The 27,040-nt window shown below is 42.8% G+C and overlaps 1 protein-coding gene across 1 annotated transcript in view; it reads right to left on the bottom strand.

Annotated features, from left to right (window-relative positions):
• Positions 1-10,306: 10,306 nt before the first annotated feature.
• The window catches only part of PPP1R14C (protein phosphatase 1 regulatory inhibitor subunit 14C), an 81,115-nt gene continuing 64,381 nt past the window's right edge, over positions 10,307-27,040 (bottom strand). Inside the window, exon 4 of the mRNA XM_082730391.1 lies at positions 10,307-11,884. Within this exon, the coding sequence (XP_082586517.1) occupies positions 11,810-11,884 (75 nt within the window). The 3' untranslated portion in view covers positions 10,307-11,809. The remainder of the gene's footprint in view (positions 11,885-27,040) is intronic.

A 27,040-nucleotide genomic window follows, 5' to 3' on the forward strand; every position in this document is an offset into this window, starting at 1 on the left:
CAAAGCTTAAAAATACACAGGATCTAGCCCTTTCCAGAGAAAGTTTGCTGCTCAATCTCAGGACCCTGAGATCATGACCTGAGCCAAAATCAGGAGTCTGACGCTTAACTGACTGAGCCACCCAGGTGCCCTGTAGCATTGCTTTTAATCACTAGAAGTCAGAGCTGGTCTCACTCATGAACAAATAGATACCTCCCTTAGAATAAATGAAGTGGCCATGAGTATTCAAAAAAGAAATTCTCACATGTAAAAAGCATATTGCAGATTAAGAAATGGAATATGATAGGCGCGCCTGGGTGGCTCAGTGGGTTAAAGACTCTGTTTTCACAGCATGGAGGTTCCTCAGAATGTTGAAAATAGAACTGCCCTATGACCCAGCAATTGCACTATTGGGCATTTACCCTAAAGATACAAATGTAGTGATCCAAAGGGGCACATGCACCCGAATGTTTATAGCAGCAATGTCCACAATAGCCAAACTATGGAAAGAACCTAGATGTCCATCCACAGATGAATGGATCAAGAAGATGTGGTATATATACACAATGGAATACTATGCAGCCATCAAAAGAAATGAAATCTTGCCATTTGCGACAACATGGATGGAACTAGAGCGTATCATGCTTAGCGAAATAAGTCAAGCAGAGAAAGACAACTATCATATGATCTCCCTGATATGAGGAAGTGGTGATGCAACATGGAGGCTTAAGTGGGTAGGAGAAGAATAAATGAAACAAGATGGGATTGGGAGGGAGACAAACCATAAGTGACTCTTAATCTCACAAAACAAACTGAGGGTTGCTGGGGGGAGAGGGGTTGGGAGAAGGGGGGTGGGGTTATGGACATTGGGGAGGGTATGTGCTTTGGTGAGTGCTGTGAAGTGTGTAAACCTGGTGATTCACAGATCTGTACCCCTGGGGATAAAAATATATGTTTATAAAAAACAAAAAGTTAAAAAAAAAAAAAAGACTCTGTTTTCAGCTCAGGTCATGACCTCGGGGTCCTGGGATCGAGCCCCGCATCGGGCTCTCTGCTCAGCGGGGAGCCTGCTTCCTCCTCTCTCTCTGCCTCTCAGCCTACTTGTGATCTCTGTTAAATAAATAAATAAATCTTAAAAAAAAAAAAACCAACACATTCTTTAAAAAAAAGAAATGGAATATGATATTCTTTCTATGAAATTTGAAGTGGAACATCATTTATGGAACTTACATAAGTAGTAAAAATATAAAGAAATACATAGGAAGGGTAAAGATCAAATCCAGGTTAACAGCTGCCCCTACAGAGGGAAAGGGGTAGAGGCTTCAATTTTATCTAGAATCACAAGTAGATGGACAGATCATAGATTGCTATAAACAGAGGTTGGTATTCCAATATCATTGCCTGGATTTTTCTGGACACCAGAAATAGTTTATAATAGTGATCTTTAAAAATATTACTGCTGATCTTCCTAATGGATATTCCAGGAAGCCAAAGTCTTTTAGGGTTACAGTGTGGGTCACATGAAAGAAACCCTGCATTTCCTGGTTCCCTTTTCAAGGATAAATTTATGGAGTGAGGGAGATTTTTAAAAATCAACCAGGTTTTTCTGATTTTAGGAAGAAAAGTCAGCAGGGTCCATGCCTGATTAAGGAGGTTTTTCTACCTCTTCTCCCAGAAATCCTTTTATCCCCTCGGAGTTTCTGGCTGAAAAAAGGGAATATCGCATCTTTCTGGAAACAGCAGGAAATGCTGGTCAACATCTTCATCAAAAGACTGTGGACAGGGGCACCTGGGTGGCTCAGTGGATTAAGCCGCTGCCTTCGGCTCAGGTTATGATCTCAGTGTCCTGGGATCGAGCCCCGCATCGGGCTCTTTGCTCAGCGGGAGCCTGCTTCTCTCTCTCTCTCTCTCTGCCTGACTCTCTGCCTACTTGTGATTTCTCTCTCTGTCAAATAAATAAATAAAATCTTAAAAAAAAAAAAAAAGACTGTGGACAGGTGGAGGCCAATGCAGGGGAAAGCAGGAGTGAGGGCCACTGGGGTGGTGATGAGCAGGAGGTGGGGAGTTAAGAGAGAGCAGGCTCTGCCCTTCAGTGGCTCACAGCCAGACCCACTGGAAGAGAACAGAATGCAAGCTGAGACAGCAAGAAGAAATCCTCCAGATGACGCTTCCAGATAGGAGCTGCCAGGGAGAGGCCAGACCTGTGAATAAAACCTCGAGGCCAGCGGGAGGTCTCTGCTAATTAGAGTATATAATTTAAGAGGTGAACGCAGCACAAAGCCCTCGAGGGACTGACTGCAGGTTTAATTAAAGATGATCTTCCACAACCTTGTCCTTCGTTTAAGATCACTGGCCCGGAGAAATGCTGGGGAAAACAGGTATGCCTCGTTAAACGAATCTCCTCCTTTTTTGAACCTCGGATCCGAAGGCCATTTCCCGCTCATAATTTGGCCCACTGGGATGGCTGTTGGATTTAGGATTTTTGCTCAAGGACCACCTCCCTATGCCTGCCAAATAGGACCCACCAGGAGGGAAAAGTAATACACGTACATTTCAATATTAAAAAGTAGAAAGTCTAACCCACAGACAACAACAATCAAAACACAAGTTTTTTCAGGACCTCGAAATGTCTGACTACAGAACTCCAGAGCTTGAGAATTCTGGGGTACGGATGCTTGTCCCTCACAGGCAAGTGCTCCAGACTTACTTCTAAAGACACCTCCTGCATGTACCCCAGTGCCTTACGATGCCCCTGAACTTCCTATGGATTCCTCTCTTGTGGGTTAGCAGAAGCAGATGAATCATGGGAACTGACCAAGAAGGAAAAAAAGGGAGGAGGAAGAATTAAGAGTCTTTAGGGAAGTGATTGTTTTTTTTTTTTTTAACTGAAAATGAGCAAGAAAAGTATTCTGAGTACTTACATGTCGTCTTTTCCTAATTATAGAATCGTAACAGGTGCTTTTTATAGAACAGGCTTATAGACCTGTAAAATCTAATCTTGGATTTAGATTGGAGTCTGCTTTAGACTCTCTCTCCCATTCCCTCTGCTCCTCCCCACCACTCTCTCTCTCTCTCAAAGGAATAAATAAGTGAATGATTAAGTGAATAAATAAATAAATCTTTTTTTTTTTTTTAAGGAAAGTAAATACTCAGACACGACAGAAATGTAATCAATAGTAAGTGGTCTCCCCAACACCTGACCCTATATTGTTATCAGGATAACAATTGATGACAAAGTATTCTTCTACTTTTTAAAAATGTATATGATCATATGTATATATTGTTTTTAAGAAGTGGGATTACAGGGACGCCTGGGTGGCTCAGTTGGTTAAGCAGCTGTCTTCGGCTCAGGTCATGATCCCAGCATCCTGGGATCGAGTCCCAGTCGATCCTTGCTTAGAGGGGAGCCTGCTTCTGCCTCTGCCTCTGCTGCCACTCGGCCTGCCTGTGCTCGCTTTCTCTCTCTCTGGCAAATAAATAAATAAAATCTTTAAAAATAAAAGTGGGATTACATTAAATTCTCCTGTGTAATTTCCTTTTCTCTCCTGGCGACCAACACCATGTTGGTGTATCTTTCTTAGAAAACCCATATAATGTTTGTAGATAGGCATGAGTTGGTTTCCATTTTTCTCTATTACAAAAACACTAACAAAGAAACTTTACACATATATTTGTATAAGTATTAGGTACATATTAAAAAGTGTAACTATTGAATAAAAAATATTAACATTTTATATTTTAATAAATATTTCGAAGTTGCCCTCCTAAAGTATGGTATCAGTTTATATGCCTCCTCTGCTCAGTCTATTGGCAAAGACTTTGCCCTCCTTTTAGCTTGACTTCTTGCAAATGGAACATGAAGCTGCTCACATCACAGGGTTGCTGTAGGAGATAACTGAAAGTCAAATGACATTCAAACTGCCATTGGTCAGGTCCCCATTTCCCACTTTAACTAGCCCTCACAGCCTCATAACCTAACCCTCCTCCAAAATAAGGAATTGGATGAAAGTAAACATGCTTATAGTTTAAGGCTTCTACCTGGGATATGGGCGGGTTAACTTGAAGGAGAATGGGTGTCTGGTTGTAGGATCTCTGGCACTGACGTGGTGGGGGTGTTACAGAATTAGAGCGGAAGGAGAGCTGGGCTTCTGGAAGTTCACCGACTGGTGCCGCTGACTCCATCAATTCTACTAACCTAAGCTTGTTCCTTAGAAGATTTTTCCTTTTGAAATCCAGGGCACACAGCTTAGCCTCATAGCCACCATTTAGGAGGAGAACAGAGGGAACCGGCATGACTTTAAAAACCTGATGGGCAGTATAGTGGGCAAGCTCCATTCATCTTCTTGAGAAGCCAATGTGCTCTGATAACTACAGGTAATTTAAAAGCTTTTATGGAGCCTTGGGTGGGACCCAGTGAAACTTCCAATCCCAGGCAATTCAATACAAGCATCTGAAAATTTAGTCATAAAACATCCTTTCCTAAACCATAGCAGACATTAACGTTGACTTTCCCAATGACCAATGAATAACCCTCAAGGACTTTTCACTAAAACTGACAACACAGAAATTATAAGCCCCTCTGTAATGAAATTAGTATCTGAGGGAGACACTGAATTGATTATTGGTTAGGATTTTAAAGCCCCTTCCTTTCTGCTTGTTTGTGTCTGGATAGTCATCACCGAATGAACATTAAGTTTGATATTATTGACAACAAAATGGGAATTCCAGTTCTTTCACAGTTTCTGCCTCCAGGGTCTGGATCTCATTAGAAATATGACTTTGTGTGGCCCACAGTAGGGGTGGATGGGTCATTCTGAATCTCAGGGAGTGGGAGGGGGAGCGAATACTCAGGCAGGGCCATTTCTGCTGCTAATATGACATGTGCCTCGTGGCATGAAGTATCTTTAGTATTTCCGCCATACAAAGACCATAAATCATGGACCTGTGCTTTGGATTAAATGAGACTCGTGATAAGACACAAGCAAAACAAACAGCTAAGAGCTTCCTTCCTCCTAGAAGGTATAAAATATTTTATGGGATTTAAATTCCCAGCCCCAATTAAACACCAGCCCCAATAAAACACAATAGTTTTCTTTCTTTGCACACCTATGAAACAACAAAAGAATGTTTCAAAGAAGTGGCTTGTTCTTGCCTTCTTTTCCTCTTTTTCTCCCCCCAGGGACAAGACGACCAAGTATGGACTTTTCTCCCACCCGTTGCTCTGCCCCGTATACCAGTATTCACATGCCCATCTCAACGTGTTTGTTTGAGAAGCTAAACAAGATGGCAGCAGGGACTGGAGGCGGGGGTTAGGCTGAGGAAAGATCTTTCTGCAGGTGCCCTCTGGCACCCACCGCAGGCTTGTTAGCCAACGGGGCTGGCGGTTGAAGCAGACTGTGGAGCTGGGCATGTTGGAGGTGAAGCTGTTCTGGAAGCTTATGATCATGGGAACCCCTGCACAGAGCCCAGTGCTGACGGCAGAAGAGGAAAGACACCTGGATCTGCCTCCAGAACATTGTGCCTGTTGTTCTCTGCCAGGCAGGCTGTTACTTGCTCCTGGGGCAGTGTGTCTGGGAGAGAGTCCATCATCCATGGAAGGAATTCAGCGAAGTGGAACATCTGAGCATGAGGTGGGAGGGAAGGAGTTTGGGGAGTGCATTCGGGGAGGTCTGAGGCTGAGGAGGAGAGGCCGGCCTTGCCACCAGCTCTTTGGGGGGCTCCTGGCAACTCTGGCTTCCTGCACAGCTGTGGCCTCCAAAGTTCCACGCCCTGGTTCTTCTCCAATTTTTTGGTATGGACATTTTGAAAACCCAGTGATAGCACAGACCCTCTCCTCCCCAAATTGTCCGTGCCTCTCTGCCACTTTTTGTATCCTTCTCCTTTCTGACACATGATCTCTCTCTGCTGCTCTGTGTATGGTTCCGTCTCAGTCTGTTCTCTCTCTCTTTCCTGCAAAGTCTCAGAGGTTTTGAGGACTCCCCGAAGCCTCCATGAGCTGTAGCTTTAGGAAAATTTAGCTTAAAGTTATTGGCAGGGAGTTCTCAGTACACCTATTCAAACAGAAAATAAGATTCAGAAGGGAAAAAAAAAACCAATTTCTCACTCATCACTAATTTCAGGAAGAGAGAGGTCTCTAGGGCTTTGAGGTATTCTGTTTAAAGTGAGGCAAACCTACACTACCGATTGTACATTTTGGTCCCCACCCCCACAGCCCGAACACTGATCCCCTCTGGGATTATAGCTGGAAAGATTAAGGCTCTGTGCGAAGGGCTATAAAAATATTTCTTAAAGATAAATTATCTTATTTATCTCCTTATCCATGAGCGATCAGAAAGGGGGTTTTGTCAGTGATGTCCCCTTTTAGGAATATAATCAGCCACAAAGGAGCATTTTCCTGCTACTAACAATAGAAAAACCAAATAATAAATCACTTGGGCTCAAGCCACTTGTGACCCAGAAGGGTGTGTTGGGTTACACTTTCTATGAATCATCCTGCGAACTGACAGGAACCAATCTGGTAGCAGCAGATATTCCATGAACTCTTTTTCTATTTTTGGCTTCAGAAACTGGGCGTACTGGGCTACACAAAGATATGACGGTCACATACCTGCTGTTGGAGTTCAGTTTGGGCACTTCAAAACTACAAGTGATAATGTGCTACTCGTATTATTCAGCCCCTGCCTGCTCTTTGTTTTAGAGGGAGAAATGTATTTCTGTCTTCCAATACTGACATTAATTCAAGCATGCAGAAACACAAGAGACCTGTGTAGAATTGTCTCCCAACAACAATCACACAGAATTAAAAATATGTATGTAGATGAGATCAAGTCTATATAGCCATGATGGTAAAAGTGTACTTTTCTTTACCCTCATGTGCTTGCTAGGAATATCTACCTCTAGAATCTACCAGAACAAGGTCAGTCCTGAGAAGGCCATCCAACAGAGTCACTCCTGAAGATGAAGGAAAACTGTACTTGAGATTAATCTAGACTTCTTTCTCCAATGGATCCAAGGAAAGCCCTAGAAAACCTGATTTCCAGGATTGGATTTGTAGTTGCTTTAACGTCAGTGTTCTAGTGAAATGCCTGTCCACCATGTTGTAGTGAGAACACCATGGAGACAAGAGAAGGGTTGAACGATCCAGTCTTTTAAAAATAATTCATCCTCAGTCGAGATATGCCATGATGGCTTAAGTACACTGAGAAAGTGAAACGTTTCTGGCATGTGCATCCAAATAGAGGTGGAAAGAAACCCCACCAAGTCTGGAGAGACTCTGAGAAGCCAGCCATTTTTTCACAGGCAGAATACAAACACACAGTAAGGGATATCCTGAAGCCCAAAGGAAATGGCACTCGTTTTTAGTAAAAACTCTGCAGGCCCCAAGTAAATTCGAGAAGAGGAAAGCAATGGGGAAACTACTGGTATTCCTACTTATGTCCAATTTGAAACGGGCTTTTTACAAAGTTTCAGTTACTGAATACATTGAATTATTTTGGTTTTTTAAGACTGCAGACCAGGGGTCCCTCCAACCCCAAAGTACTTCCCACCAGGCCTTCTTAGGTCCTTTGTGCCATTAGAGGGCCCTGAGTCTAGTGACCAAAGATGGGGAAAAGGAGGAGGCAGTGGGTTTGGGAAGAGGGGAGAGAGCACCTCCAAAGCGGCTGCTCTCAGAGAAGTTTCCTGAGAAGTGGAGGGAATCCTGAGGATCTTTGCCTCAGAAGCAAAAATGATGTGAGGATAGAGATGTGTCCATCAGCTGTGCGGCCTGCCTTTCCCCAGCTGTTAGTCACACAGAAGCCTGGCTCAAGGTCTGGGAGTCTTGCAGAGCAAGAAAGTGGCAAAATCCTAGCACTGGGTGGGGAGCAGTGCCCACCACAGAGCTAAGCCATGGAGCACATTTCTGGCCCCCCACTGGCAGCCTCACTGGGGGACATCTCCCAGAAGCTATCCCACCTGCTTCTCCAGGTGCTGGGCTAAGTGCCTGGGCCATACTGGCCGCTCTCGGTGGTGGCCCCTTTGGTCATTGTCTCCTGGGGACATGGTAGCCATGGTTCAAAACAGCACATGTTCCGAACCACTGGGTCTTCTGGGAAACAGCCAATATAATCGTGTACTTATCTATTGTTGATAACGGATTCTGCACAGCACGCTATCTTTTATGGGGGTTTTAGAAGTAAATGACAATCAGGTATCTGTGTTACAGGAATTGAGAAACACCTTCCTTGAGCTGTTCTTCCTCCCAATTTTGCCTCCTTGGGAAACTGATGGGAGGTATTCCATGCTGAGCCTCCAAGGCCAAGTCCAAGAGCTTTCTGTCAGGGGAGAGAGGGCAGGGGACAACAGCACAAAGCCTGGGAGCCCCTCTTCTCAGGAGTGAGAGAGAGCCCATAGGGAGCCAAGGAACTGCCAACCACAGAGCCTCCCACTCCCCACCTCTCAGCTCAGGGGCTTGGCTCACTTTTGATGCAGCTCCTGGCTTTTACTCTTATGGGGGGAGCTGAGAGCAATCCCCCTCTAAGGGGCAGAAAAGCCTAACAGTCAAGGGGCTTTGAATCAGACATAGCCCTGGGTTTCAGTATCAGCTCCGGGACCACATGACCTCCAGGAACCTGCTCAATGTGTCTGAGTTTACTTCCTCTTCCATAAAATGAGGATAATGCAATTTACCTCATAAGATTCATTTCAGGATTAAATGAAATAAGGCAGATAAGTACCCAGGACAGTGATAAGTAAGTGGGGACTATTATTATAATTGTTATAAATGGATCAAATTTAAACTTAGATTTCTTCACACTCAAGTGGAGCACCAAACTAGAAGTTGGGTACTTTGGAGTCATTCCCCTAGTGCTGGACTATAAACTCTTCTCCAGCAGAAGACAAAATGAGAAATAGTCAATGTGTTAAAGCCACAGATGCCACCTGCTGTAACAGCATCCAAGTGATGAACTGAGGTCAATGAGGTCAGACTTGTATGCCAGACTCCATGAGAATGAGCCAACGGCCCAGCTGGTGCTCAGTCTGGGAACTTGAAAAAGAAAAATGTCCAAGGTCTGTTCCTTCAAATTTTGATTAAATGGGCTACGACTTGTTTTTAAAGATTCCCAGGTGATACAAATGCATATTCAGTCCTAAGAACTGCTATCCCTGCCAAGAAGGAAACAGTTGAGTTTTCTTGAAGAATCTTTTATTATATTGATTCAGTTGCGAACATGTATTGACCCCTTGGATGGACCAGACTCAGGACTAGGTGCTGTATTTCTAAGACTTGGTCCCAATCGCAAGGATCCTAGAGTCTAAAAGAAGAGATGAACAGGCGAATAGACAGTAATAATATGGCAGGTACTTGCTGTGATTCGGGGTAAATACTAGAAGCTTGGGAAGGGCTGTAGACCAGTTTTCCAGATAGAACCCATGCATGGTCAGGGTATTCCAGACTGAGACAACAGTTTTGCAAAGCTTCAGGGGAGAAAATACCTATGTTCTGGAAACCCTAGTTATTCAGTAAGACTGGATGTTAGTGGAAAGCCAAAAGATGAGGAAGGAGAGGCAGGGACTAATGCCTTGTAAGAAATGCAGAGGAGTTTGGGTTTTAAGTAGGGGGTAGAGTGTAGAGTGATCTTAGCTGTCTTTCAGAAAAATTATTCTGGCTACTGAGCAGATCAGAGATAGGCAAGATTGGACATGGGGAAGCCAATCCCCAAGATGGTTACAGAAATCAAGGCAAGATTTAACTAGGGATATGAGAGGTATTAGCAGAGGAAGAAGAGCCTGGTGATTGAGGGTGTACTGGAGGCAGAGATAAGGAATCAAGGAGGGGTCAGGGGAGTCAGGTGATGCAAGGCCCTCAGTGACAGAAGGACAAGAGTAAGCTGTGTGGCAGCAACAAAGGGCTTCCTGCTTCATTAGCCTATAACCTGAGCTGGTCAGGCCTAGCGGAAATCTGGCACATGCAGTACTTTTGTGTTTCTAGGGTGCATGGCATTCTCGCATAATTGGAGTATCTGATTAATTTGAAATTTTCTTCAGAATTTCTATCATATGGGTAAAAGGGAGTTTAAGTTAAATGCAAAGCCCGTGGCCCGAGAGAGGCCCCAGAGCACACGGTCAGGCAGGACCAAATACACAGAGCTCATTCTCACTTTCCTTCCCAACCCAGGAACGTGTCCCAACACCTCTGCTCTCCTTAGGAGAGACCCAGGATCAAAGGCCTGAAAATTTCCGGGGAATGAAAAGCGAGGTGTAAGGACTCGGTACCTCTGTCTGCGGAACATCTCAAAGACTCAAATTATCCTTCAAACGTGGCTTGCAATGCAAAGGTGGAAGCAGATTTGTAAGCAGCTCCATTTATTTGAGTAAATAGCTTGTAAATAAATCATTGGTAAACATTACAAAATTAAATACATTTTCCAAAGCTTGCCAGTATACATAAAATTCACAAACATAGTTCTTTTAAAAAATAAAATATGTTCAGAGCACCCTTGTTATAAAATGTCTGACTCCTGTCCTCTGACAGGGCCGCCTAGAGATGCCTTACAGTAGGTGGAGTTTCTGTGGGGAGGCGGTGGGGGCCTCCGGGGGGGAAAGGGAGAGTTTCTACTCTGACCTTTTACCCAGCCCACATCCATCTGAATTTTGACCCGTCTCCAAGGAACTGATCTATCACTGGGAGGCAGGGGCCCTAAGCCTAGCTCCAAGCAAGGAGGCCGGGGTGCATAACTGGGGCCAGGAGCCAGAATCCTCAGCACATGCCATTGAGAGGAGCCAGAAATGCAATCTCCCCACCCTTCCAAAGCAGCCAACACTCCTATATCAACTTTCTTGAAAGCAGGGGAGGCTTTCTCACCTCTTACCATGTTCAACCCTCCGTTGACCCGCTCTGGTCTAATGCTACCCAGGCATGGAATTGACCAGAGCTATTTCTAAGGAGGAAAATAGGTGATTTGTTAACTTCCTTATGACCTGCTTTCATGGACAGAGAAGAATACACAGTATTTGGTTGAAAGCAGAGAGTTAATTGCTACACAGTGCTCCCTTTTTCCACTGTGAGACACCCCTTGCCGTGGGCTTCTCTAGAAATCTGAGTAGTTCTTCAAGTGAAGGGTTCATAAAATTTTAAAATACCACGAACGAGGCAAGAAGTACATGACCTGGCAAAGCATCTCAATGAATGAAATAATATGAAGTCCATGAATTAAGCCCTTGACCAACTCAACTTTTTGTGGCGTAGCTCATTAAAATAATGGATACGCTGAATTCTTTCACTTTGGTGCAGAAAGTGAATGCTGGAGGTCAGCTGAAGTCACATGAAGAATAGCTAGTGGCTTCTTGAAAACCCATGTGCTGTGACCTCCAATTAAAGGACAACCACAAGTGTATCCCATCAATGTGAAATAAAACCCACGTCTACATTTTAACTTAGTCGCATGTAGATATATACAAGTACGAGAAATTTGACATCTGAGACAACTGTACAACTTAAGAAAAAGTATTACCAAACGAGTCGTGAGAAAACCATCATCCCTGTATAGTTAGGTTCTAAACCTGCAATTTCTCAAAGAGTATGCTGCTGGGATCAACCCATTCCTGCGTGTCTGCCTGGTTTGATAATCCTTGGTCGTATTGAAACCAAAGACCTGCTGGTCTTGCTATTAAAATAGTACACTAACAAAACCTCCCCAAACAAAAAAGGAACACTCTTGAATAAATGTCTAATAGGCACCCCCCCAAAAAAGTTTCTCATAAGGGCAACTATGCTTTAATAAATGTCTTCATGAAGCCCAAATCCCAGGACCCTTCTTCGTCTCTGGGAGAGTTGCACCCTGTGCCAGCATTACATGGTCTTCTTCTGTGGAGGGCTCAGCTTCCTCATGCCTCTTATTCGAGAGAGCAGCTCCTGGATAAATTCCTAGAAGAGAGAAGAAGGAGTTAATATGACAGTCTCACTCTACTACAATTGGGGATTAAAATCTGCTTGAAGTCATTGTGGTCAATGGCAGTTATTTTAGGTTGATGAGTTTGGTGGGAGGTGTCAAGCCCAGGGTCTTCAGGAAAGGACATTTTTAAGCAAATGAAGCATGCTTGAACCTCCACTACCATCAATACCTTCTCCCTGTTGCTCTCTTTGGGGGAGAAACACAGGCTGCCTTCACCCACTGACAATGTCTACATGGCCTCTGAAGACATTTGTGGTTTTAGATCAGCCTTCTCAACCTTTAATAAACCTTTTATAGGAGCACACAGTCACCCAGGGAGCTTGTGGCTTCTGACTCAGTAGACCCAGGCTGGGGCCAGAAACTCTGCATTTCTAACTGGCTGCGAGGTGATGCCCATGTTAGTCTCTGGACCATGCCTGGAATAGCAAAGCTTGACCAGTGGTTCTCAGATGTAAGTCCTCATCTAAATCACCAGGGGGATTTATGAAACCAGAGTGCTGGGCCCAAGAATTTGATTCAGTAGTTCTTGGGATGGTGGTTGGGGGGCAGGGGGTGGGTCCTGAAAATGTGCACCACTGAGAAGTTCTCAGCAGACACCTGCTCCTGGCTCCAAGGATCCTTCTGAGAACCACTTACCTAAATCTCAAAAGAGACTTCTGACTTCTCTTGACTGCTAATCAGTTTTTTTTAAAAAAAGCCAAACACGTTTTACATTTACAATTCAGTATATTCAAACACATACCTGCAATAAAAATCTAAAGAATGAATACTTAATATATAGAATACACCCTCTATTTTCTATTCTAATTTCATTTAAAGGGGTTGCAGAGGGAGATCCACTAAAATGATTCCATGTCCTAGTCACAGACGAACACCCAAAGATCAAAGAACAATCTAGAATAGCTCCTATGTTCTACCATCAGGAATCTTTCCTTGTCACCTTCTGTTTTAAAATATTTGCTATCTAAACAGTCACATTTATTAGATAATAATTACTGTGTCTTTCTATTTTATATGTCACAGACAAAGAGGAAAGCCAGACTTTCTGATCAACAAGTGGCAGTCGTGGGTACATCAGGAATTTACCAAGAGTGAAAACACTAAGAAATCTTCCTCTCCACTTGGCCTTCTGAGAAACCATGCTCAATCTCCCCTTCCAGTCATGAGCTCCCATGAGCTCCCAGGCCAAGTGATCCCAGCAACTACTCTCCAGCTCTAAAACACAATAAGCTTAAGCATTCAGTATTTTGTTAGCCACCCAAATTTTAACGTTTTTGCTCTTATAAAGTAATATGTGCTTTTTCTAGACAACTTGGAAAATATAAGCCAGCAACAATTACCCTCAGAACGAACGACTAACGTATTTTCCCTTATGCAAATGGATTTTTACCTAATTAAGATCACACTGAATAAATATGCCCTTTTCTTCAACGTAGCATTATGCCAGAAGCTTTCTCCCACAACACTAAATAGCCTTCCTAAAAATTTACCTCAATGGTTATACGAGCCTTTATTATATGGATATTCTACCATCTGCTTAATTCCTCCATTATTGGATATGTGGTTGGTTCCGGACTTTTCAGAAGTAGAAACAATGTTACAATTAACATCTCTGTGTATAAATCTGCAGTTTTGAATATTCCCTTTGGAGAGCTTATCCAGAAAAGCGTTTGCATCACCACCATTTCTGATCTTGGGCAGAGTGGAACACATATGAGGCCCTGTTTTAACTTTCTGAACATTATTTTAATTTAAAAAATTCTTAGGATAAACTAAAGCCAAATTTTCACACTTACATTCAGTTTTCATTGTGTCAAGATAAGTGCATTTCCTGTTTCTCCTCTTGCTATATGGTTTCGACAATATAATTTGTAACATATACTTTCAGTTTTATTGATTTGGAACCTACTACTCAAATGAATTCTGTAGAAAGTTCCAGCACTTGAGTGTAGATCTCCTTTTTTTTTTTTTTTTTAAAGCAAAGGTCAGAATCACAAATCCTATCACTTATCCTGTTAATAGCTAGTAATTCTTCTGCACTATTTCTATAGCACATTTTTTATAAAGATCATTATAAAAATAAAGATTAAACATGATAAGAAATAATATATCCTAAACTACAGACCTTTCTTCTTCAAGACAAAAGTAATTTGGTAATTTAAATAAGATTCAAATTATCTCAAAAAAATCAATCATGAGGTATATTAATCTCAGTGATTAAAAAGTTCAATAAATAGGGGAGCCTGGATGGCTCAGTGGGTAAAAGCCTCTGCCTTCGGCTCAGGTTTTCTCCTGAGATCAAGCCCCACATTGGGCTCTTTGCTCCATGGGGAGCCTGCTTCCCTTCCTCTCTCTTTGCCTGCCTCTCTGCCTACTTGTGATCTCTGTCAAATAAATAAATAAATAAATAAAATCTTTAAAAAAAAAGTTCAATAAATAACTTGCATTTATAAGAAATTAACATCAATGAAACTCTTAGTTTTATGTCAACTAATTTATGTTAATATACTGTATTACACATATTTTAAAGTGTTCATTAAATTTGTATGAGGTATTCCGCAGAGTTAAAAAAAAATAGCAAGATCAGTACTTATGCCCTATATAGAAACTTATGCAGGATTTTAATGATTACAGATGATTCTCAAAGAAAAACCAAGAATCTCTAATCAAAAATACTTTGATGACTCTTGTTCCTGTTACTCAAAAATTCTCTATGTAAATAAGAACCTAGCTCATTTACTTCTAAAACAGGTCACTCAGCCTTGTGTTGTGGACAATACTTGAGTCAGAGAAGGGCTGCCCCTTTGAGGAAATGACATCTGATGTGAGACCTGCATTAACAAAGAGAGGCCAGCTCAGAGAAAGTCTGGGGGTCTGGGTCACGGCCCATGTTCAAAGGCCCTGTAGAGAAACAAGCAAAGAAGTGGGTGTTTCTGGCAAAAAAAAAGGCCAAGAGGAGTAGGGTGGGAGCCATGCTAGGGGTGTTAGGGGCAGCTTGCCAGGGTCTCGCTGTCCACAGTAATATGGGTCAAGGCCAGTTCATGGGTTACCACCCACAGTTTGTAAATACATGATGTAGACCAAGGCTAAGAGATGCTGTAACCCCCAAGCACATATACAAGTAGTATAAATATAAGTAAATATAGATCCATCTTCATAGTATATATGTAATATATATTTCTATATTCTATAATATGAATGACATAGTGTGACTACTTAAATGTAAATCAATTAAAATAAAAACATTTTAAAATTCAGCTCCTTATTCACACTAGCCACAATTCAAATAGTCAGTAGCCACATGTGGCCAGTGGCCACCATAGCAGACACTGCAGCTATAGAATATTTCCATCATTTCAGAAAATTCTATTGAATACGCAGGAGCAATGCTAAGGCTCAATGAGATAAGCTTGGAGGAAAGTGGAAATAGAGGGGAAAAGAAGGCTAAAGACCAAAGCCAGAGGTGCCCTAGCAAGCAAGGTCTGGAAGAAGCACTGGCCCAGCAAAGGAGACTGAAAAGGAGAAACCAAGGAGAAGGGGGGAAAACCCAAGACAATGTGCTGTTAAGAAGTCTTCTACTTTTTTGGTTTCTTTTATGCAACATAATTATTTTGAGATTCAGCCACATTATTGGATTTATTTATTAAAATAGCTCCTTTTGGTTGAGACTGAAATCCATAAATCAGTTTGTGGGGGAAAAAAAACAATGAATGTTCTCAGCAACGTTTTCTAAATCTCAGTGTACAGAGATTACACATCTTTCGTCAGATTTATTCCTATGTGTTTAAATTATTGCTGTTATTGTAAGTAGTATATTTTTATTCCAATTTCCAACTGTGGCCAGCCATAGATTTTCATAGACTTATCTCACATCCTGCAAGCATGATGAACTCCCTTGTTTATTCTAGCAGCTTTTTGTAGACATTTACCTTTTGCAGATGTTCTTTCTAGAGTTTAGAACTTTCCCTTCTATTCCAAGTTGGCTGAGAATTTTTAACCACGAATAGAGAGATTGCATTTTGCCAGATGTTTTTTCTGTATCAACTGACATAATTATAGGAAGGGCTTTTTTCCTCCTAGTTCCTTACCACAGTGACTTACATTGATTGATTTTTGATATTTTGAGCCTTCTAAGTACATATATGTACTGTTACATTCAATTGGACAAAATTTTCTTTAGAAATTTTTCAGCTATGCTCATGTGGAATAGTTGTGTACATTTCTTTTTTTATGTCTTTGTCTGGTTTTAGTATCAGAGTAGGACCGTCCTCATAGAATGAGTTAAGAAGTATTCCTTCTTTCTCAAGTTTCTGGAAGACTTTGTATAGAGCTCGTATAATTTCTTCCTTAAATGTCTGGTAAAAATTCCCCTGTGAAGCCATTTGGGTCTGGAGGGTTTTTGTTTGTTTGTTTGTTTTTTGTTTTGCTTTGTATTGGTAGGTTGTGTCTTTCAAAGCATTTGTCTATTTCATAGATGTCGTTGAATTTATTGGTAAGAGGTTCGTAACCTTGGTTGAAACTGTACTGATGTCATCTCTCTCATTCCTGACATTGATAATTTGTCTCCTATCTTTATTTCTATTTGGACTAGAGGTTTATCAATTATATTGCTCTTTTCAGAGAATGAGCTTTTGTTTCACTGATTTTCTTTATTCAGTTTCTGTTTCATATTTCACTGATTTCTGCTTTCATCTTCATTATTTCCTTTCTTCACCTTACTCTGCTTTTAATTTGTTCTTCTTCTCCTAGTTTCTTAGGTGTATTTTAAAGCCATTTATTTAAAACCTATTTATATTATATATAACACTAGAAATAGGTTATATATATATATATATATATATATATATATAAATTTATATATATATATTTTTTTTCACCTCTAATCACTGCTTTGGCTGCATCTCACAAATTTTGGTATAATGGGTTTTTACTTCATTCATTTCAAAATCATTTCAAATTTCATATTTGATTCCTTCTTTGGCCCAGGAGTTATTTAGGAGTATGTCATTTAGTTTCCAAATATTTGGGGATTTTCCAGACATCTTTCTGCTACCGATTTCTAACTTAATTCCATTATTCAAAGAACGCACTTTGTTTGACTTGAATCTTTTAAAATTTGACACTTGCTCTGTGGCCCAGAATATGTCTGTCTTGGTAAATGTTCTGTGTGCATTTATAAAGAAACAGGCTAACTTCAAGCAGACCTTCTACCACTGTATTCATATGGCCTCCTGCCATGTGACATGTACACATAGAGAACACACCAAAAGAAGGGATGAACAAAGTGGTTCCCCCAGATGCAATATTTCTACAAGAAAATGATTCCCTAACCACAGAGGTCATGATTTTTTGTGACACTCAAAAAAGGACCTTCATGACTCTTTTTTGACCTTTTAATCTCCAACTACAAGGAGAGGTGAAGATGGAGGCAAACCCCATGGTTCATGTGGGTTCCTGTATCAGGATCTGGCTCTGGTCATGCTCAGTCTTAAGAAAACAAAGGGAATTCCTATTTGCTGAAGGCCTTCTCCGTGTAGCCTACTTATACATACCACCGTATTTAATCTAATGTAGTTTTATCGTGTCTGTTGTACAGATGAGAAAAATAGATGTTCTAGTTCATTAAAAGCCCTCGTCCAAGGTCACAAAGCAAATATTTGTGACCGGATCTCTTGAAGTAAGTTGAACTCCATAACTAGGTACCAAGTCCCCATCATGTGCCAGACTCCACCCTACTTGCTGGGATGCAGAGGAAGGGAGAGGCCCCGCCTAACAGGGGCTCTCAGGCCAGCAGGGAAGGAAGACAGAGAAATAGGTTCTGTCCACCTAAGACACGGGCCCCAGTGCTCAGTGTGTATGTGAGAGCCCTGTGGGCAGGCGACAGCACGCAACATCCCTGACCAGCCCAGGCCTGGGACCGTCCCTGCCTCTCCCAGGGACGGTCATAAATCTAGGAGACTTTGAAAGAGGAGAAGTTCTGTATCAATACAAGGTATCTAGAATCTAGAACCACTGCCCTGGAGTGACAGCCCAGCTTCCTCTCCCTCCCCCTCTCTCCTTACAGGTATCCTTTTTTTTAGTTGAATCTCTCTCTACTGATCTGTAGGATCTGACCATTCTAGTTTCCTAATGTTTGAAACAGTATTTTATAGCAAACTGCTGGAATTTGAAGGAGGCAAACAGACATTGCCCTGACCCATCATTTCAGAATGACTGGCATCTATTTTGTTAGGCCACCTGAGCAGTTTTGTCCAAATACTCTCCAAGATCCCAGGTCTGCAACAACCACCCCCCACCACCCCCGCCCAGCTACACTGTCTCTGTGGGCTGCTGAGGGCCAGGCTGTGCTCAGGGCCCCGAAACTTGACTCTTGTTAAACATCTCGTGGGGCGCCTGGGTAGCTCAGTCAGTTAAGTGTCTGCCTCCAGCTCAGGTTCTGATCTCAGGGTTCTGGCATCGAGTCCCCGGTCAGGCTCCCTGCTCAGCAGGCAGTCTGCTTCTCCCTCTCCCTCTCCCTCCGCCCCTCCCCATGCTTGTGCTTGTGCTCCCCCCACTCTCTCAAATAAATAAAATCTTAAAACAACAACAACACCTTTCTAAATGACTCTGGGCCCCTACCCCCGACCTCAGTCCTGGGCACCACTTTCATATCTGAGCTGAGAACACTCTGCATTCCCGTTTCACCCATTAACCTACCTGAGGACGACTCCTTCCCACAGTATGTACCTTTCTATTTTGTCTGGCATAGTGCCATGTTCTCACGAGCACTGAATTTCTATCTGGGGTTCGGACACAACTCATACTTCCTGGGCACCCTCTATGTGACAAGCACTCTGGGCATTTTCATGTACTGTCTCATTCAATCCTTATAACAGTCTTATAACATAGACTCAGAGAGGTTTAGAGGTTTGCCCAAGGTCACAGAGCTACTGAATGGTCAGACTAAGGTTCAAACCCTACATTTCTAGAAGCCATCAGAAACCTGGTCTCATCACTGGGGAACGGATGGTACAATTCACTCTCTCTGTGTCATGATGCCCGGGGGGGGGGCATCTTTTTTAGTAAGCAACCAAGATGAGTAATTTTAGTCTAACTGCAAACCAAACTAAAATGACTTCAAGTGTGTGTGATAAACACAGTGATCCTTTAATGTTTACACATGGGGAAGGGCTGACCAGAGGTGTAGAGGACTGTTTCAAAGGTAAGCTCTGGGAAGCTGTCTCCAGGGCACGAACCTGCCCTCCATTCTGCTCACAGCCTCTTCCCAACACATGAATATCTCAGAAGCCCTAAGTTGCTGCCTTCTAGACTCTAGCGAACTCATAAATTAGAGAAGAAAAAGCGGAGGAGGAAGAGGACGGAGCAAAAAGGAGAGAATGAGAGAAGGAAACAGGGAGAGGAGAGGGAAGCCGGAGTCTTGACCTTTCTTCTGCCCACTGAAACCCAGGTTCTGCCCAGCCAGCCGACTCCTCGGGGCTCCCCACGGCCACGTGCCCCTGCCAAGCTCTCTTCATCGGACCCTGCTCTGATGGAATGTGGCCATTCCCCAAAGCCTGGTTCCCAGCCTTCTCAAGGCACTGTCTCCCAGTCAGCCCATTTCCTCATACTCTCAGGCCTCCTCTCTCTTCCCCCTTGAGATCCAGGCCTGCATTTCCTGTGGCTCCCGGAGGTCTCCACAGGGAAGTTCCATGGGCCCACCGGTCTCAAAATGACCAAAAGCAAACTCACTGTTACCTATCCTTTCTTCTAACTGTCCCTCACCCTGAGGAATTCACAGTTTTTATTATTGGGTCCTGAACAAACCATCATAAAGATCTCATTTACCCCCCAACTAATCTATAAGTTTAATGCAGTTCCATCAAAATATAAAAATTTAAGAATAGTCAAGATATTTTTAAATTTTTTTATTAACATATAATGTATTGTTTGCTTCAGGGGTACAGGTCTGTGAATCATCAGTCACACGTTTCACAGCGCTCACCATAGCACATACCCTCCCTGATGTCCATCACCCAGCCACCCTATCCCTACCCCCACCCCCCAGCAACTCTCAGTTTGTTTCCTGAGATTAAGACTCTCTTAATGGTTTGTCTCCCTCTCTGGTCCCATCTTGTTTCATTTTTCCCTCCCTTCTCCCTGCCCCCACCCTGTCTCTCACATTCCTCATATCAGAGGAATCATATGATAATTGATTATCATCAATTATGATGAGAGATCATATGATAATTGATCATATGATAATTGTGAGATCATATGATAATTGTCTGTCTCTGACTGACTTACTTCGCTTAACATAATAGCCTCTAGTTCCATCCACATTGTTGCAAATGGCAAGATTTGGGGGTTTTTTGATGGCTGCATAATATTCCATCCTATGTATATTGAATAAGAAAATCCTGGCCCTTGCTAAGAACTGATTATAAAGCCCTGGCAAGGGGCACCTGGGTAGCTCAGTCGGTTAAGCATCCACTCAGGTTGTGATCTCAGGGTCCTGGGATCGAGCCCCAGCATTGGGTTCCCTGCTTAGCAGGGAGTCTGCTTCTCCCTCTGACTCTCCACCGTCTGCTCCCGCTCATACTCTTCCTCTCTCTCTAAAATAAGTGAATTATTTTAAAATAAAATAAAACAAAATAAATTCCCAATAATTGTGATAGTGTGCAGTGATAGACAAACAGCAAGTTCTGCATATCAGGAAAATCTGATATAGAACACAAGATGATTTCCTATCAGTGGGAGTAAGGGCATAAGGATGGACTGACTGTGTAATAAACGGTACTAGAACAACACAGCTAAGGTCAAGTTAGATCTCTATTTCACACCATACACAAAAGTAAGTTCAAGATGGTTTAAATATCTGAGTGTGAAAAATAAAAGTGAAAAGTTGTAGCAAAAAATGTAAGATGATTATCTTTTTTTTTTTTTTAAGAGAGAGAGAGTTCAAGCTATGGGGGGAGGGGCAGATGGAGAGGGAGAGAGAGAATCTTAAGCAGGCTCCATGCCCAGCACAGAGCCCAACCCTGAGATCATGACCTGAGCCAAAATCAAGAGTCACTCACTCAACCTACTGAGCCAATCAGGTACCCAAAGGAGACTGTCTTTAAGACACTGGAGTAGTAAAATCTTTCTTAGGCGCACATCTTTTAAAAGCATATGCCATAAAGGATGTCAGGGATAAATCTGATTTCAATTAAAATGTAAAACTTCTATACACAAAAGACAACACAAGCAAAATAAGCTTCACAGTTTGTGAAACATATTTGCAACCTACACAAAGGTCAAAGGATTGTCATCCACAAAATATAAACAACTCTTAAAAATCAATAAGAAAAACACAAACAACTTGAAAGCAGACAAAGGATTTGAAATGGAAACCCCCAAAAAGGAAACATAAACAAACAATAAGCTCATGAGGAAAAAAATGTGTTCAATCTTACTAGCGAGCAGTCAGGAAAAGGTGTGCTAAAACAATGAGATCTCCTCAGATTGGCAAAAAATTCTACCGTTTGGCAATACCAGGTATGGGGATGACGAGGTTAAAAAGAATTCTTAAATTCTGCTGGTGGGCAAGTAAGCCGGAGCCAACTTTTAAGAGCAACTCCATTTCTTGGTATATTCCTGGGAGACTCTTTGTATGTGAGTCAACAGATCAGAAGTTTTTATCACATCACTATTCATAATAATAAAAAACTGGACACAGCGTAAATGAGTGTCCGCAGAAGAAGGGGGTAAGTACATTAATACATCGGAATGCCATAGAGCAGTGAAAATGAATGAACCAGAGCCTCCTACATCAGCAGGAGCAAATCTCAGAAATCTAATATTGGGCAAAATAAGCAGGCTGAAGGAAATTTGCAAAACATTACTTACATAGTTCTACAGCATGCAAGATAATCCACAAACCTTTCTATCTCTCCTGCTTCGTTGCCAGAGCCCCATTCCTGTCTTCCCTAGCATGCTGTGTAATATACAAGAGTTCCTGGGCAAAGGTTTGCAAAGTAAAGGAATACATGCGTGGACTCATTAAATCACACAATAGTGGCCGTGAGGGGAAGGGGCAGAGAGGGGAGTCACTGGCATCCCTGTGCACTGATTCTGCATGTGTGTGCATGCATGGGCATGTGTGTGTGTGGGGTAAGGGGGTTGTACAAAGTATCTATTGGCCCCCACTACTATGGAGGAAGGTTCTAAAGGTTCTCCTTTAAGCACTGGAAAACTAGCCAACATGGGGGAGTTAGGCAAGAGGAGAAGCATCCGGGGAAGCATGCAGCCCAGGAAGCGCGTGTGCACACACGGGTTCACAAGCGCATGCACACACGCACAGAGAGCTTAAAGAAACAATAGAAAGAAAAGAAACAGTTCCAGTGACCCCGTAAACCTGACTACATAACACGCAGCCCCCTGACTCATGAGAGACTTCAAAGAGCCAAAGCATGTTTGTGAAGGGATTTGGCAGCAGCCGTGAAAACAGACGGTCCTTCCTCGCTCTGGAGTTTCTGCCGGGTGGCACTGTCATGGGGCACGGCGTCCCAGTGCCACGTTCTGCTCTGCGCTCGCATCCCCGCATCCCTCCTGGGCCCCGTGGCTTTCAGCTTCCACCCCCTCCCGCCTGCCCCGGCCAGGACCAGAGGCGGCAGATGGACACTCAGTCTGTAATTACCACCGTGGCCAGGCGTCTGGGACCTTTCCCTTGTCACTCACAGTGATTCATGTTACATTCATTGATGTTCTGCGCTGCCGTAACAGTGATGGTTCCAACGGAAAGTAGGAAAAGGAGAAACCACAGTATCTTTGCAGATCACTGCTTTGTGCATAATTAAACCAACTTCTGTCATAATTTCAGTATTTAGAGTCATTTAAAAAAGACAAATGGATATTATGTGGCAGCCCTTGAATTATAAGTCTTTCCCCACAAAAGGACTTTTTGAAAGATATGCTTAAAACTGTTGCTTGGTGCGTACTGTCACAGATCACAATAGTTGTGCAGATCAAGTGAGCTCCCGTAAAAGGTGGGTATTATAGAGGGCACGGTTTGCATGGAGCACTGGGTGTGGTGCAAAAATAATGAATACTGTTATGCTGAAAATAAATAAAAAATAAAATTTTTTTTAAAAATAGGTGCCCAGCAGAACTCTGCAGAACTCTGAAGGCTCAAATCGCTTTTCCAAAAAATATCATCCACCCCTGATACAGAGTCCAGGGTGGAGTGGAGAGAGAGAGAGCAGGTGAAGATTCTGAAGGCTGGGATCCGTGTGGCTCAGTGACTCCCCCTTGTACTGTCCCCTCTTTGTCACCCCAATCAATGCATCAGTCACTTCCTTAAAAGGCATATTCACGGGGACCATCTGCTTAGTCTCTCTGCCCAACGACAGCAAACCCAAGTCAACCACCCAACTTTTACAGATCAACCTGACAGTTCCCAAAAGCCTGACATGCATCAGAAGACATGGGGATCAGGCAAAGCATGATCAGGGAGAGGGGAAGAAGAATTTCCAAATCCACTGAAGTTTAAATAGGTGAGGGTGATGGAAAGGCAGTACTCGCTTCTTTCAAAAGTGATGGCAACAACTGAGAACTATTCCAAATGGCAAAACGTCCCTGCTCCAAGAACCAACCAGGCATTTAGAAAAATCACACTGTAAGTTTTTATCAGCTTGCGTATGCACGTCACTGACAACAGACAGGCAGTGAATCAGCACTGACAAACAGCTTTGGGGGGGTTCCCCAGCCCTGTGTCCTCCAACCCAACCAGGATTTGCTCCCTACCCTCTGATGCATTTCAGAACCACAAGTGCCAGCATCACTCACAGGTGAATATTTAATTGTCCCCCTCTTTTTAGAGGGTTTGGGGAGAGTGTTGTTTATCTTTAGAGAGGTTCGTCTGCTCACCGTGCACAGCAGAACGGTCCATTTTCATGATCTGAAAAGAGGTTTATGAAATCTGTTACGGGGAATAGTTTTATGCCTGCTCTCATTATAACCCCTGCTGCCCACAGAAATTCCAGAAGGTCATAAGTGCATCCTGGTTGTTTCCTTCTTTCCTTCTTCAAACTTAAAGCCACTTGACACTGTGCTGTCCATTTATGTTCTCGACTGTCTGCCTTTAGAGATTAATTTGTTTTGCTGGTGAAAGTGGTCCCATTAATCTATTTTAGAGACTCGGGCCACTGCTCTTAGACTAATTATTTTGTACCCGGAGTCTAACCTTCATTTGTATGTGGCACAACCGTTCACCTGCCCTCTCCATACTCAGCCTCTTCGGCATTCAATTCTTCCTTCACTTACTAATGACTGGCTTCTCAGAACTAGTACACTTGCTATTTGGACAATGTAAAATAAAACCCACATCAATAATCCCACTGCAATAAACCACCAGTGGAGTAAATCCAGCAAAATTTTAATCTCTAACTTTATAATCACTAAGAAAAACTGAAATAATTTTATCAAGGGCCCCATTATCAATGAAAGAGAATATTACTTGTTACCAACACCTAAATCTTGTTAAAATGACATCTTACTGAATTTACAAGTGGTGAGATTTGTTTCTGATTATGACTCCCTTTTCTAACGATTTAGAAATCCAAAAGTCATGTGTCAAATTGTCTTTAATTGGCGTTCTCTCTTCTGTCCAAATTAAGTCCAAACTCAAGAAGAGAATGTGGAGCTGTTTATAATTTGGGTTGATCAGCTTCAAAAACATGTTCATTCTGAATTTAATGAACAAGGAAAAGGCCATAAAATCACCAACACTCAAAAATGCCAGCCGCTTAAAGACCCACTGTCCTTGAAAGCCTGTACTGCCTCCATCGTATGTTTTTTAAAAATAACCATCGTTAATTACTGGGGGGAAGGGGTTGGGTTCCCTGGGTGGCTCAGTTGGTTAAGCAACTGCCTTCAGCTCAGGTCATGATCCTGGAGTCCTGGGATTGAGTCCCGCATCAGGCTCTCTGCTCAGAAGGGAGTCTACTTCCCTTCTAATTCTCCCCTTCTCATGCTTTCTCTCTCACTTTCTCATTCTCTCTCTTTCAAATAAATAGATAAAATCTTTAAAAATAATTATAATAATTACTGGGGGGGCATCTAAAGCCAGACCTATATGGCTCATCCTATAATAGCATCTACCTCTTCTTTCCTTATGTTCCAATATTGTCATCATCATCATTATCACTCTTCTCATGCCCATCCTGCTTGGTAAAGAACTTCACCTTGCCCCAGAAGAGGTCGTCTTTGCCCTCAGTTTCTGGGAGGTGAGCTCTAAGCTCTTGGACTGCCTTGCCTGATTAAAGTATCTTTGTTTACCCCAGGGCTCTTGACCCACACTAGAGAGACTAACAGTGTGATTTATTGGGGGAGGGGCTTTGGGTGATGTGATATCAGCTCAGTATACCAAGGGACTGGTAACTGAAGTCAAGCTCATGGGCAGTCTATGTAACCAAGTCCCAGGAAAAACTCTGGGCATCAAGGACCTGGTGAGCTTCTTCCCTGGTTGGCAAGACTCTGTACACAGTGTTGCACGTCATAGCTAAGAGAATCAGTGCTGCCCAGGATGCCACCGAGACAGGACAGCTGGAGGCCCCGTGTTTGGAACTTTCCTGGACTTGTGTCCCATGTATCCTTCCCTTGGCTGATTTTTATCTGTAGCCTTTGACTGTAACAGAATGAAAGAAGCATATAGAAGCACACAGTGAGTGCCGTGGGTCCTTCTAGCACATTGTCAAATATGAACAGGGTCTTGGTGACCTCTACACTTACAATAGGTGCTGGAAATGAGGATGCGCTTGTGGACTGTTCCCTAACTCTACAGAACATGCTGAATAAAGACGGAAGGAGACATGTGGAGTTTTGCTCCATGACTTCATGTCCTTGGCAAGCTTACTTAACCCTTCCGGGTTGATTTCCTCAAGGAAGACAACCTGAACCAGGTTTACAAATATTCCAAAGGAGTGCTGGTGCTGACCTAGTAAGAGTTCAGAGAAAGGCAGTGAGAGACAGAGTGCAGATGGGGACTCAAATATGGGTCCAAGTGCGAGCTTCAGCACCTCCGGGCTCCTTCTCCCTGAGCAGAGGATGCCTGGTGCCTAAGGAGCCCTCAGGAGAAAGTATGTGAGTGACGGGCATATGGGGGCCAAAATCCTTTTGGCTACTTGGTAAAGCTACTCCTGTTTCTGGTTAATAAATCCCAGTCCTTTATTACTAGCCACCCTAATTACACTAGAATATAACAAGGCTTTCCTACCCAATGGCTACAACTTCTAGAATGTCATAGTCATTGATTCCAGGCTTTTCTTGGAAGCTCCCAATGTCCTCACTCTTCGGAAACATTGTTCTAAAGCTGACAGCTTCCAACAGGTGTATTTCAACTCATTAATCCAGCATTCAGGCTCTCTTCCCCATTCCAGCCCCAAACTACAGTCTTTCTTGAGCAAACCCCATGAGAGCTGAGAAGAAAGATTTCTCTGCATGGAGTCACTCTGACCCATTTATAATGGAGTGAAATGGCTATGCCCTTGTCTTTCTCTAGCAAGTGCGGAGCCACTCAAAGCACATTCCAGTAGGCAGTTTGGTAACTAACTTGGAAAGCGATGGGATAAGCTGACATCCTGGCATTTCTGGCCTTTATTCCTATTTTAATATCCTTTGAACAGTTAATTCTCACCACAGTCAACTGTGAACTTAGGAAAGACTGTTTTCTCAATGGATGCCCAGGTTCACTGCGTTATCTAAGTCCCTAGATTCATTATAGGCACATAGATGTTCAATAAACATTTGTTGGGCAAACGAGTAGAGAGAAGATAGCAAAATGCCAAGCCATGTCTCCTCTGGTCACACACGCAAACTTTCTATGTTAGAAATACCCAGTTTATCTCTTCTGTCCACCGCAATGAGCTCAGAACAGGAGCTCTGAGCACTACCATGACTTCCACGTATACACAGCGGAACGATATTTTGCAAGATGGCTTAAAATGCTAAATGGAGCAAGACCAATGTGAGCGGGGTGAGTAACAATGGGCCCCACAAAAGTCGGTCAGAAAAGTGAGATGCAGTCACCAAGATGCCGTGGCGAAAGAGGAAGATCCTACCTTCCCACCATCAACCTGGGTAGAACAACAATGTACGCCTGCATTTTCGAA

Source organism: Mustela nivalis, assembly GCF_964662115.1.
Source record: "Mustela nivalis genome assembly, chromosome: 5".
NCBI classification, from domain to species: Eukaryota; Metazoa; Chordata; class Mammalia; order Carnivora; family Mustelidae; genus Mustela; species Mustela nivalis.